Source organism: Argopecten irradians, chromosome 1 (genome assembly GCF_041381155.1).
Source record: "Argopecten irradians isolate NY chromosome 1, Ai_NY, whole genome shotgun sequence".
Classification (NCBI taxonomy): domain Eukaryota; kingdom Metazoa; phylum Mollusca; class Bivalvia; order Pectinida; family Pectinidae; genus Argopecten; species Argopecten irradians.
Window position 1 is genome coordinate 9,928,629 of NC_091134.1, and position 14,775 is coordinate 9,943,403.

Sequence of the window (14,775 nt, forward strand, 5' to 3'; positions counted from 1 at the left end):
TTTTATTTTCTGTGCATTTTCATTTATTGTTCTGAAAGACATGAATGTTTTATCCATTATTACTGATCATGTTAAACAACTGTTTGATTTATATACTGCAGTGTTCAGTTTTAAGTACTTAATACGGCTTGACTGACTCTATGGGTTCAAATACTGTTTTATTTGATTTTCTACTCTGCTTTTCGATAGAATTTTTGAAATGATTCATAAATAAACCTTATCATTTCTGTAAACTGCGTAGCCAGTTTGGGATTTTGAAAGTCTTGTTCGGAATTTATCATTGTCAGTAATTGAAAAATAACACTATTCTCGTTTAAGCATCTTGAGATGATACAGAAAAGATAAGTTTATGGTACAGAATCCTTCAATGAAAGAGCAGATCAAGAGGACAGAGTTTAATATGACCAGAATAGTGTTTCGAATCCCATCAAAGAAATGCCGAAAATAATTATCAAAAAGAAAAAAAAATATAAAACGATATCAATCGACAAAATAATGATACTTTGATTTTTAATGAATTTGTGGTATATCATTAATCCTCACTACTACAATAAGATTAAACAAAGAGCCGATATACTGAAGGGAAGGGCCAGTAACACCAAAGGAACTGATACATGTACATTGTATAATGTTTAGTGTAAATTTTAGTGTAACTGAATATTTGGATTCTATGATGAAAAAGTGTCCTAACATACAACTTACAATTCTGTGAAAATGATTTATATAAAGTCTTATGTTTTGTATGTATATATATATATATATCAATATATGAATAAAATACACTTTAACTAATTGTTAATCTCAATAATGTTTTTCTTTCAATTACATGGTATACTCTATGTATATAATTAATATAATTACTAAATTACTACATGAATACATGTATGGAATAGTATAAAAACGAATAAGTTAAATGTGACTCTTTTTTTCTCTCTTATTATCATATCGGAATTGATATTAACTTTTTATCTGTATTTGTTAATCATATAGTGGGACGGCGAAGTCTTATTTTTCAAAATTTTATATTAGTTGAAGGATATGAAATATGCTTTAATAATCGGGATTTATATTGATATTTAAGGACATGAACTGTTAAAATGATCTTTTTTTTGATTCCGTTGATGTTGAAAGGAACACCTTCAATGTATACAAGACAGTTTCATTGTAGGCGAGAGTTCAGTATATAATAGTCATGTTGTAGGTGGGATTGGTCCTACTTCAGATACGATGAGAGTTATGAGAGAGAGCACTGGCCTGTCTGAGCTGTTATATTCTACTACACTGTTGATGTGTGTTCATTGATACTCTCGCTCCGTAAAGCCTGTGTGTTCTAGCCTTACAGGTCTGCCATTGGCCCACAGTGCTATCCAACGTATACATAGCGTTACCTGCACTTGCTAACTGTTAACGCAAGGTATATATATATATACATACAGGCACGGGTTAGCTTTATTACCATGCCACATGTAAACATACTATCGCTTGTTAGTGTTCAGATACTCAAAGTTTTAACGTGATTATGTAGAGGAGAGTACATATTTTGTTCATTGATTTGATATTTTGCACCTCTGAATAAGTGCACAGCATTTTAATCTATTTTTTTGTTGCCAAGCTATGATGAAATTTGCTTCAAAGCAATTTGAATATCGTCAAATGTTTTGAGAAAAAAAATGTAAGGAGAACCATAGCTTGAAAGAAACTATAAAAAGGACATTTTATGTGCAAAAAGTATGAAACGAATTGAAAAAGTTCTTTTTCATTCTTCACCATTGTGAGAAAAGGGATGTTTACACTCACAGTGTTTTGGCGTAAACCCGAACTAGCACCTGTTTTGGATTTTATCCGTGCTTTGAAACTACTTTGAAAGTTTTGGAATAAAGGCGATGGATAACGCGAGTCTAATCCTACTTTGCGTGGTAGTAATACTACAAACGATACCTGTTAAACTTTCAACTTATCAGGATTTTCTCGACCTTGGTGACGATATTGATGGTTATTCGAATTTGAGCAGCAACGACGAGGTAAGATTGGATGATAAATATGTATCTATTTCTATTTGATTTGGAAGAATATTGCGTACATGTGCTATACAGTAAAACACGTTTATAACGAGATCGCTTAAAACGAATTCATAACTTTTAATTCCCCACCAAAGTTCTTATGACATATTATAACAAACCATGATTTCAAGGAAGTAATATTGATGGTCATCATAGGATCGTTATAACCGTGTTTTACAGTATGTGATAGGAAGTTGCAACCTACATGTAAACGAAATGCAACATAAATATATTGACGGGTTATTATATAAATTTCATCTCAATACCACCAATGCAAGTTTTCCTTCTGTATTAGGTGTCTGCAGAAAAAATTACGATGTCAAGCTGTTTCATACGTTTGGCAAGGAAAATGTTAATAAATAAAAATGAAAGTGATAGATGATTATAATCTAGAATTTTACATATTATTATCGATGTTGATATACAATGGAAACGGAATGTTATGTAATTATAATAGTACATATTGCCTAGTTTTGTTCTTAATACAGTATATATTGATGGAGAAAACTTTGTAATTCATGTAACCACTAAAACGTGATAATGCTTTAATGTTTTTCATAACAATTTTCTAATTTAGAAAGGTGTAAATTAATAATTTTGTGTAAATATCTAAGGTAGTCCACTTGAAATTTCTTTCAATTGTATATATTAAAGCTTTGCTGATTTTATTATCAACTGAAACGTAAGACAATTTCTCAAATAGAAGACATAAATCAAATACGTTTCCAATAAAGGAAGATGATTAATCCAATTTAGATTATATTTCTCGTAAGATTTGTTCAAAATTGCATGTCACATACTACCTTTAAGTAGTCAGGTTCGAAAAATGTTTAGAATTCTTGTATTCAGACCTTTCTAATACGGATAATTTAAATGAACTTTTTGGTTTTCTGTATTTACTCTTAATGAACTTTTATATCTCAGCATATACTCAATAACTTTATATCCAATTCGAGAGGATTTAGCTCTTTATGATGAAATTTGATCTGGATAGTGCATTAGTGGTTTAAAAGTCCAGAAGTTTTCTCAAGCAATCGCAAAGCGGTAATTGTGTGCAGTTATGTCTCTTGAATCGTTTTAAGTATACTGCACATAAGGTAATAACTACTTATATCACACAACCGGACAATGCATTATCCGCTCTATTTATAAGTGTACAATAGGTAAGGTAATGAGAAAGCCTCGGTATAATGCCTACCTGGTTCACAGGTGCTTAGGCGTCAGAATGGTTTATTTACTCAGCCTCTTACAACGGACTGTATACGGTTGTCGTCGATAGTGGGAATCAAGTAAACAAAGTAACGATTACTCATAAATTATTATGGTTAAAACATTAAAAATCAACAAAGCAAATATTTCATTTCCTGAAGTTCCATATTTATTCAAATAATGTCCATATATTATAAACGAAAATTCAAAGCCTTCAAATTCAACACTTGAATCTCGATAGTAACTGAATGAAGCCATCAAAACAAGTAGCTAATAGCATCAATATTTTTGATTGCTGATTATAAATACTACAGAAAATGACAACTTTTGAAAATTAAACCACGTACAAGAACCTCTGTAAATCTAATTGAAGCACAATATATATTTGTTCGTACCTACAGGACGAGTTACATGAGAATATAAAAAATATCTTTAAAACCTGTTTAAAACTATCGCCGCTGATATAGTAGTATTAGGATGGAGCAAAAGAAGATTTAAGTTTACTCAGCATTCAGAAAATCAAAACATTTCAGCACGTTACTTGATCCATCTGCATTTTTTAACTTCATATTTTAAAGAAGTAATACTCTTGGTTTTTCACTGATTTAATATTGTGCATCTTTAAGAGTAACGAATGAAATTATTTTAAGGGTCACGACATGATAACTGTTCAAACGAAGCATGTAACCTATAATGTGTTGGTTTGACAGGAAAAGAAATATATTACTAAAGTTAAAGAATAACTGGGATGTACAGGCGGACGTATATTTTAATGATTGCATCATTTTCGACATAAATTGTAAAGTATAATCAGTAAAAATTATTTCTATATTTTAATCATTCATATATTCATATGAAAATGCATTATGTATATATGCCGTTCTGCCACATATATGATATATTAGGTTATAAAGATAAATCAATAGCTAGTCAATATAAGGAACACATTACAGTATTAGTAATCATGTAGGGATTGATCAATCATTTTAATCAGGATTGTATGCATCGCCACCTGTAAGAATACAATTGTCTTATTAAAAAAACTGTTTGCAATATCCTTTTATCTTGTTATACAAAGATGTGTTTTATGTGGACTGTGATCGTATAACACACTTTATAATACAATAGCATATAAATCCGTTAGTTGTAATTATGAAAATAACCAACCAAAAGAAGAAAGCATTTCAATGACATTAGCATTTCATAAAACACTTAGAAAATGCGAGCTCAGTAGCATTTAAGCGCACAGTTCCACACACGGAATGCGCAAAATAGGACTACCGTTAAGATATAAACTACAGTATCTAGTGAAGTACGGTATCCTAGGTTGGGTTGAAACCATCGCTAGCTTTCAATACAATAGGAGATATAGAATATCTTGTTAGTTGTTTCCAGCTGTATCAGTTACATAGCATTATAAACTGAACAAGATATATAATTAACATCAAGCAACACGATTGGAAAATACCGCAGTCTCCCCAAATCACGATAACTCGAATCCGAGTACTTTGCATGCATGGCATAAGTGAACTTAGCTTGATAGGATGTTGGAAATGATTCCTACTCTACTATTGCGACCAAGATTATATCATGGACAAAACAACATTAATTTTTATTAATTTTTGTATGTGAAAATATTCCAGTCTCTTAAAAGAAAAACAGTCTTAGCAGACAATATTCAACACTGTTATGACTGAAATCGTAAAAGTTTATTGTATTATACATATTATAAGTGAGATGTGCTTTTAATTTCCTACGATAGAACAAATTGTGTGAATGAAAAACTGATTTTCTCCAAATAAGTTGCAGAAGCTTCATACGATGATTTCGATTTATCGTCCTCATTATTAAGAAAACAAATAGTATAACGCAGAGCTATATTTTACAATGCAAATATAGCCCTGTTTTGTGGCAGCGGGGCGCAGTCGGTGGACCCACTACATCTAGGTCGGTGATTTTCTCATGGTACTCCGCCAGAGCCTTAAATATAATCTATTATTTATGTCTAAAGCACGGACTTAAACTTTAGTTAGAAAGATGATGCCGCTGCTACTGCTGCTACTGCTGATGATTATATGATGGTGATATAATGGTGATGATGATGATGATGATGATGATGATGATGATGATGATGATGATGATGATGATATGATGATGATGATGATGATAATTGTGATTATGATGATTACGATGATGATGATGATGATGATGATTATTGTGATGATGATGATGATGATTATGATGATGATGATGATATGATGATGATGATGATTATTGTGATGATGATGATGATGATTATGATGATGATGATGATATGATGATGATGATGATTATTGTGATGATGATTGTGATGATGATGATGATGATGATGATGATGATGATGATGATGATGATGATGATGATTATGATGATGATGATGATGATATGATGATGATGATGATGATGATGATGATGATGATTGTGATGATGATGATGAAGATGATGGTACAGTACCAATCCCCGGCGTGTGTAATATTAGCATTCGTTACGTGTTACAATTAAGTGAATCAACTTCCATACACAGAACGAACATATTTTGTAGTCCACCTCAAACCTTTATAGAGCATTAAATCGGAGTACGACGACAAACACTAGTGAATATGGGTACATTGCATTAATTACAATGATCTGAGGTATACAAAGTGCTGGCGACACGTCGTTTAATACGGCGGGGGCTGAACAAAACCTATTGTCCATGAACGGACCTTATTACCCTTGCTTTTGTCAGTTTTGTTAAAAATCAAACATAAGCATTAATTGCTTTTAGTAAGAGTTTTGTGAAAGTTCATTTCGAAATGGAATGTAATAATAAGAATTTTCACAACTGAAAAAAAATATAAAGTAGTATGTAGAACTGGGGGTTGTTTGCTTCATTAGTAGCATCATTCACTTCTTACATGGGCATGTACTAGTTCGACAGGTGAAGGTATCGTTCGTGTATTTAATAGAGATCACTGCTACACAATCACAGGGACGTATTATCAGATAGTATAATGTCTTAGCGGGAACCTATCTTGTTTCAAACTTGAACACTGACAACGAAACCGACCTAGCAAAGCCATTCTTTTACACATGAAATATAATGACAATGTAAATAGTTATTGCTATCAATCAACAAAAAAATATTAAATTTATTGAGAAGTATGAACTTTAGTTCGGGAACAAGACAAGCATGTATAATAGAACTAATGATAACATGGCCACATCATTCACAAATAACCTACTTCTTCCTCTACTAAATTGTATGCTGGTAGCACCACGCAATTGTAGCTACCTCTAAAATCCTTTAGCTTAAAAGACTGTTTCCGTGAGATAAGTCTCGCATTTCTTTTTTATCTATAAATGTTTGTTTTAATGGCAGACTGGCTTTTTATTCAGCTTAATTACCATAATAATTATTATAAAACAGTCAAGGCCTTACCTCATAGTATAACTAATCCTTTCGTATCACAGTAGGGCTACATATTTTTTTTTAAATATATGAAAATCTGGAATATCTGATGTAAGCCAGATACATGTTATATATGTATGTTGTGCCTTTGATGTTTTATTTACACGCCTTAAACTTTCCGTGTTTACAATGTGCAGTTCTCGCGTTACAACTCACCCTCGTACTACAGCATCTCTTTACAAATACATCCGCAAATTCAAAGAATACCAGAATTAAAGAAGTATCCTTTTGATGTTCCTGTTCGTTAATTAATAATAATGCAAGAATTCATTTTCTTACGGAAATGAAAGAAAGGGGGTTACTGTTTAGCTTTTGAAATTCTTAATCTCTCACGGGCTTGCAAGCAATTATCGTGTAATAAGACGGGAGTATCTGACATTCAGAACAGTGTCACGTACCGTGTAAAATTATTTTTTGTTTGTGTTGAGGAACAGTTTCTATAGGCGTAGTGATCGCGTGTATTTTCTATATGGTGGTAGTAGATCTGTAGTACGCACATTTACAAATAGCCTAAAACCATAGTTATTCTCTGTGTAAAAATTTCCGTTTTTCTGCATTTAATATACGTGAAATACTCATATATCCACACGTGACCTTATCAACAAGTGCAAATCTCAACATGTGCATAATTAGATTATAGATACACAACGCGAACATCATCACGCCGTAAAACAATTTGAAAGCTGACTTAGCGATAATTTCCACATAAAAAACCCAAAACAACAACAAACAAGCAGACCGCGGATAATCATGATATGTTTATTTATCAGACGACAATATTCAGTGCTAATTCCAATGGTTTATATACTTCATGTATATATTGATGTTTCGGAAAACCAAGCCACAGATAAAGATAATTTCGTCCGTGGTCCAGTTACATTTATATATTCATTTGAGTTTCATGACAATGGCATTTCAATGACTAAATGGAATATGACATTAATCTCTGATACCATGAGCAATACGTTGACTCAGGTACCGTTGTGTCATTCCGTTACGTTTATGCCGTCAAAAATTTAAAGCGTTTAGGTTGTTTAATTGTTTTTATGATTTATGGGCCTAGCAAAATATTCTCTCTTTGACCTCTTCATATATTAAAAACACAAAACACTGACACCATAATAGTCACTTTCGTGCTAACAGTGTGCATTGACACATACATTATACAGTTGAAGACAGGTCATATGAAAACCCTTGTATCCCGGCATCAATAGTAATTTGGCAAGTTTAAAAGAATATTTTAGTATAGTTTTCAAGAGTTTTCATTGCCAATGATGAGTAAACCTCCATTTAGAGTGGACCTAAATGTGTTGCATGTGATAACAGTAGGTCGATGTGTTTGTACTTTTGCATTGGGTTGTGTCATGTTGCTCCCTTTGACAACAAACTACATTGCTATTGTACGTTATTTAGAAAATTTTCGTAGTCATCATTATTCGGAGTATACCCTACGGTGTTGTTAGCAATATTGTGTTAGAATTTGTTCTTTTAAATATGTATTCTTTATTTCTTTAACACGTCACAGTCCTGGGAGTGTCCATTCATTGAAGTGCCTGTCTTCAAGAAGCACCGCTTGACTTTGATATCAACTAGCACACATTACACTAGCTTTTCGTTTGGCACGCTCAGTATATCAACCCAATAAAAACTAAATGGCGTGTGAGATTTGTAACGAAGGGTATAATTTTCATCGATACACTTGATTTTCGACTAAAGTGTTGATAGCTGGTTCCAGATCCGGAACGTCAGTGAGATATCGTAGTAATTTTACACTTCAGATACATGTAAAAATGCTGAATACTGAACTGTTGAAGGGCTTTCTCAAAAGAAATATTTGATTTATTTTACCTACTAGTTTTCGTTAGCGGATCTAATCTCGTAGACACCGGTATAAAACCGTCTATTTTTGAGAGATATCTGCTTCTGATCTGTTAGATTTGTAAGGTTTCTCACTTTGTCTTTCCAACGATATGCTTGTCGAGAAACATCAACCAATATGTAGAAAGAAATTTAAGGTTTGTGTAAACTTTTGTTTTATTCATTGGTTTTAAAAATACAGATTATATGAATACGATTATCGACATGATCATGATATAAATATTTTGAAATACGTCAGAAACACACAAAATGATACTTTAATGTTCCAAATCAATGTTCCCAGTCAATCGTTTCTTGCCAATCAGCGAAAAATAAAAAGTAAAATAAAAAAAAATAAAAATAAATAAAAAACAACAGTTACGTTCGATTTGGTGTCATGTCTGTTTTGCTGTGACAGCCTTCCTCACAGGAGCGAATGCTCAACTCGAATCTGAAACGTTAGGAAGATGGAAGTTCTTTTGGCCTGTGCGATCGCATGCAGCGGGGCAACAGGTACAATTATAGCATCTTATCTACATAACAAAGCATGTTATGAAAAAGAGCTGGAATAGTCCATACAAATAGAGAATTGAAGTAAACATTGAAAGTTTATTAGAATACATCATAAATCAATCATGGCCATAACAGTAACGAAAAAAATGGTTCGAGTGAGTGTGCATTGTATTAAGAGAGATGTTGTTCTTACACTCTGTACTTGCATCTGACGGATGTTCGTATATACTGTATTGTTACAGTGTATCATTAGTTTGTATACATAAGTAACTGTATTGTCACTTACACGCCTTTTTATCAACAATTAAACGCATAACTGTATGAGGTGATACTTAAATGCAATTTGCAAGAATTTCTCGTGCAGCAAAACTCACAATAACAGAATTCGTATTTAGATATTTTGAAGATTTCAATTAACCTATTCCTTATAAATTGGTCGAGGAATGTCTCTATTGTGGGAGGCGGTGTTAACCTTTCCACGTTATGCAATTTGAGAACGTCACCTTCACGAGATAATTCACGGATAAAGAATCAGAAAGTACTACCTAAAACAGGATCCGACGGAGCTAGACCGATTTTGAATACCTTGTTGAGCTTCTTCAACTCTATTTATAGCACTTGCCTTTTCGCATCCGCGCGTTTAGATAAGATTGTGTTTTCTGTGAAGTGACCATGACGGTTTTCGATAAGGGTCTGAAGAAAACTACATTTTTTCACTAGAAGAGGCATACAGATTTACCCTAGAGGGTCGAGTCCTTACGTATTTCGCGGGAACCAGCATTGGAGTCTTAACAAAGATTTACAGAATTGTGTGTTGCATCATCGGCGAAACATCAGAAGTATGTTTGTCACGGTTGGTTTTTAAGCTTAGGTATGCTAGCAATGCTTAAATTAGTAAACCGGAAGTAGATATTTCTGCGTGGGCGGTAGACGTTATCAATGCGTTAGAAATAAATACAAACATTGTTTGGCATGTATTGTATATTTTGCAATGAGATAGACAACGTCCGAAAGAGAGGAAGAGCTTATACATTGAATATGAAGCTTTGGTTTCAACCCATATAAAGATTGATAAAATTATGACGTTACAAAATGTCAGTTCAAATTAAGCCATAACTACCGGAAATGGATAACGTAGATTGTTTCCATTGTCTGTCTCATTCTTTCACGTCTTGTCTCGTCCCTCTTTGGTATTCCTAATCTAAATTTAAAGACAGGCCAATACGACATACGCTAGAAAACTACTTATCCTAATTTTGTTGCTTGTATCAATACAAATGTGAAAGCAATTAAAATTATCCTTTTTCTAAGTTTCTGTTTAATCGACTCTTTTTTTCATTGCTTTCTATTTTTCTTTGTCAAAGATCGTGGTGAGGAATATTACATTTACTGTTGTTTTTTTGTGTGTGTGATGATGGGGTATTCAAATGTTAGCTGCTTCCTGAAATAAACAGACTTCTGAGACGCAGATATTACAAAAGTATGATAGATGCATTAGCAATACTATATGGAAACTGTGACAAAAATACTAGTTATACTATATTCTGAACAATAGGAAAATACGCTTCTTCATCAGATTCCTCTATTCCCCGAAGTTTGGTGGCAAATGTATATTCTGTATTTGCAAAGGTAATGTTTACAACAGCGTACAAAGTGTTTTCAATCAGTGTTTTATTACAGCACAATTTCCTCTCCATCGACAATCGCAAATTAAATCAATTGACAGAAGATGTTTCTGTATAAAATTGGGCGTCAGATTGAAAGATGTAAATTTTACACCTACATCACACGTATCATTGCTCAAGGAATCTCTGACATCTAGCTATCAACTCATTCAGAACTATGAACACTGCTCGTGTTCATTTAGTATGCTTTCAAAGTATGATTGAGAATATCAAAATGATCGTGGTAATTTAGAAATGCCAGCAGGATGAAAAATGTATTTCCGTTGTATAGTTCCCCATCAATAACCCTTGGGTTCTAGATGGTTTTCATTGACAATCGTTTGTCCATTATATCGGGGAAGCTTATGATGGTAATAACATTATTTTACGCGTTGGTGGACAAATAAAAATGCTTTTGAGACAAAATGATAAAAATGAACCATCGCTACACAATTGAATTGAAAAAAGCCTCGGACGATTCAGTATATTGTGGCATTTATCGAAAAAAGCCCGTCTGATTCATCAACATACACTTTACTTCACCTGACTTGAAACTGAACATCAATTCATATCATATATACGTGATGTAACAAAATTGTAGGGAATCAAAAATAGTTTATATATAAACAGATTTATCACAGGTTTAAACTTTATCTCTTTGTGGTATAAATGTTATACCACATGGTCAAAAGAAGACAAATAAACAATTGTAAGTGCTATGAATTATCTTATGCATAGGATTTTCTCGCTATTTTTGGTGATTTTGAATTCTTACTTTCTCTCAATTTCGTAAACCAACTTATTTGGACGGTCAATTGGATTTTGTTGACAATCAATCATCGCGAATGCAAAGTTATATTTGTATAAGAGATATTTGAGCGCAAATCGCACATTGTAATGGTCATTGAAAGTCGTTTACCACGATAACGCAGAATTCGGTCTCCTCGAATATAACCTGTTTCATAGTTAAAAGATTATCAAGGTTCCGATCAAAAGGAGGGGAGCTCCAGGCCATGATTAGGGCAACAGTGTGTCAAAGGTTCAAGTACATAATAGACGAAGGTAGTATCCCCCAATCTAGTCGTGCATACACTCGTTTGGTTTATCAGTCTCACACTGTCGACTGATTTTCATCTCGTTTATTTGGCCTTGCCTTTTTTTCTTCTCAAAGCGATCATAAATCATGCCCAAGTCTTGTAATTAACAAATCTATGCTGCTCTCATAAATTACTAAAGAGTAAAGAGCCGTTTAATCCTGCATGCTTCTTAGACCTCAAAAAGTAGCTTTAACATCTCTACACTTTCAAAGAAATTGTGGTATCCAGCTATCTTGTATATTTAATTTTACTAATACTGCTCCTCGCGTTAAATAAATCTATCGAATTACTGGCAGACGTCTTCGTTATAGAATATTATATATAATTTAGTAAAAAGAAACACGGTCTGTCGTAGTTAGTCAGACATGAGTTCGGTAGACAAACAGGAGTTCGGCAGTAAGCTGCCATGACGAGATATCTACCTCTATAGTAGCTTGACAGCATGTCGAAGCCGGGAGCTGGTCTTCCCTCCCGTAAACTATGGAATGGATGACCGAGACCACACAGAGCACTAGAATGGTAATTTAAATAGGTGTTATAAAATTCACATAAGTATATTCACATGAGAGTGTAATGCAACGGATTCATGCATACTGTACTTCGGCTCAATATGACATCAAAAGTTTGACTCGATGATTACAAATCCATACTATCTATAATGGCCCAGAATCCTTTAAATTGTTGTTTTCTGCTTTTGCATTTTGCTTGTGATAGTGAAAAGATTATGATCCTGTCTAATACACGCTCCTTTGGCCCATTATCTGTTGATTTGTAAAATAAAATGTATCACTAACATAAACAATAAACATCAACACTCTTATATTCATTACATACTCAGTCATCAAAAGATGACGGAATAATTTGGAAAAAATATGATATTTTTTGTTTATCCTTTCTTACCTCTACAACTATTTATGGGTCACCTTATTATCGTTGATACATATTTTTGTCCTCTCCCGCTGTCTCTATATTTCTACAGACGTAAAATGCTTCTGTAAAATGCCCGTCGATCTTAATTATGTGTTTAAACAGTCCAGAACTTACCTCACTCTGCTTCGGTTAGTATTTAATCGAAATCACACCTATAACCACCGACAGACGGAATCTTCTGAAATTACAATGCTAATCGAAGAGGAGGGTATCAATTCATCATATTTTCGTTAATGCCTTCTGTTGAATGATTGGAATCCGTTTTCTGACCTCGAACGGAGCCAAAAAGGTGCAACCTGAACTGCAATGGCGACGCAGAGGTCCATACCAGTCTCGCGGGATTGAAGGATAATTACAATGATGTATACACGGATCGTATCTTTCTTCAGCAGTTCCATCATTGTCCAGGCGCTCGCGCTCACGCGCTCATGCTCGTGATGGTCCAGTCAATTTCATACACACTGTACTATAGGCGTAGTTTTATTGGCGTTCAAATATAAGCGGATGATGACTTCAAAGGAAATAATTAAATAAGCGATCTGTTGTATTCAGATGAAATCACATTAATAATTATCTATTGGAACTACAAATAACCCTACCTCCATCTATGTAATAATACTATTTGAATGAATAACATATTCTAACTTATTTAAAATGTTTTGACCAAATTCGTAAACACGTATTAGATATCGCGGTGACAAGAGACATAAAACCTTTCACATATCCGATTTTAAATTCCAAATATTTATATAGCCAGTCTGTACTTTAATATAATATACAGTACCAAATATTACATTCTGTAGGTCAGTAACAGTTTGGTTTGGGTGGATCCCTGCTTGTGTATTTCAGCAGACCTCTCGTCTTATGTCTCCCTAGTACATTTTGTACCTTTTGCAAGCTGTCTCAAGGACGCATGCTGCAAAAGTCGTCGAACATTCTGAATAATATAGAAGATATAATCGGTACCCTGTGTATACGAATGATCGCTTTGTAAACAACACACGCTGACACAATAACACAATCACAAACAAAGCTTCAATTAAGTGTACAGGTAAAAGGTTTAGAGAATGAAAATTGTTACAGTGCACTAACATCGAATCTTCTAGTAACGATTCCGTTTAATATCATATCACATTAACAGATACTGTACATCTGTGCACCATTTTTTTTCACGAGTATGTTTTTTTTCAGCGATTTTTAGGTTGTGCAATTGTAGCGAATCTAAATTAATATGTGTGAGCAGAGGTATTGTTCGCGGAGATTTCACGAATTCTACCTTGAAATCAACAACACACAACTTGCTGACAGGTAACAGAACTCTCGTAAGAATTCATCAGTTTAGTATTGGTGAAGTTCAAGGCATATGGCGAACCTAAAGGAACTAAATGTTCAATCAGTAACAACATTTGAAGCATATTAAATTCATTTTATAGCAGTTGTTAGTTGAGTAAAAACAGTGTATATAATATAGTATGCCTATTTAGATAAGAAAACGCAAAGTCTTAATATGTTTGTAATATTGGTATTTTCGGTATAACTATAATATTTGTATTAATGATACAGTACAGAACACGGTGTTTCTGTTTCATGACTATTATTAGATTTAATATCAAATAAATGCACCGTTTCGATTAGATCGCTTTGATAAAAACTGCAATATAAATTTAACGCATGATAGCTTTATACTTCATACACGATTGCATGCATATCAATGCTCTTGAAACAGGAGCAATTATACTGGTACTAATACATTTGTATATTTTCGGTTATTAGATCGTGTTTTATTAAAAAGTGCATTTTCAGTACATAACCTAATAGTAGTGTTGCCGTACCTAATAAATAATTATTGTGTATTTTGTACACACCAGACATCAAGCTCACTACTTGCATCAAATTTCTAAACCGTACGAATCATGAGTAAAACATTTGTTTGTAGAACATAACTGCTTACCCTT

The 14,775-nt window shown here is 33.3% G+C and overlaps 1 protein-coding gene across 1 annotated transcript in view; it reads left to right on the forward strand.

Annotated features, from left to right (window-relative positions):
• The first annotated feature begins 1,334 nt into the window (after positions 1-1,334).
• Positions 1,335-14,775, forward strand: part of LOC138317082 (adipolin-like) — a 43,964-nt gene continuing 30,523 nt past the window's right edge. Inside the window, exon 1 of the mRNA XM_069258705.1 lies at positions 1,335-2,021. Within this exon, the coding sequence (XP_069114806.1) occupies positions 1,884-2,021 (138 nt within the window). The 5' untranslated portion in view covers positions 1,335-1,883. The remainder of the gene's footprint in view (positions 2,022-14,775) is intronic.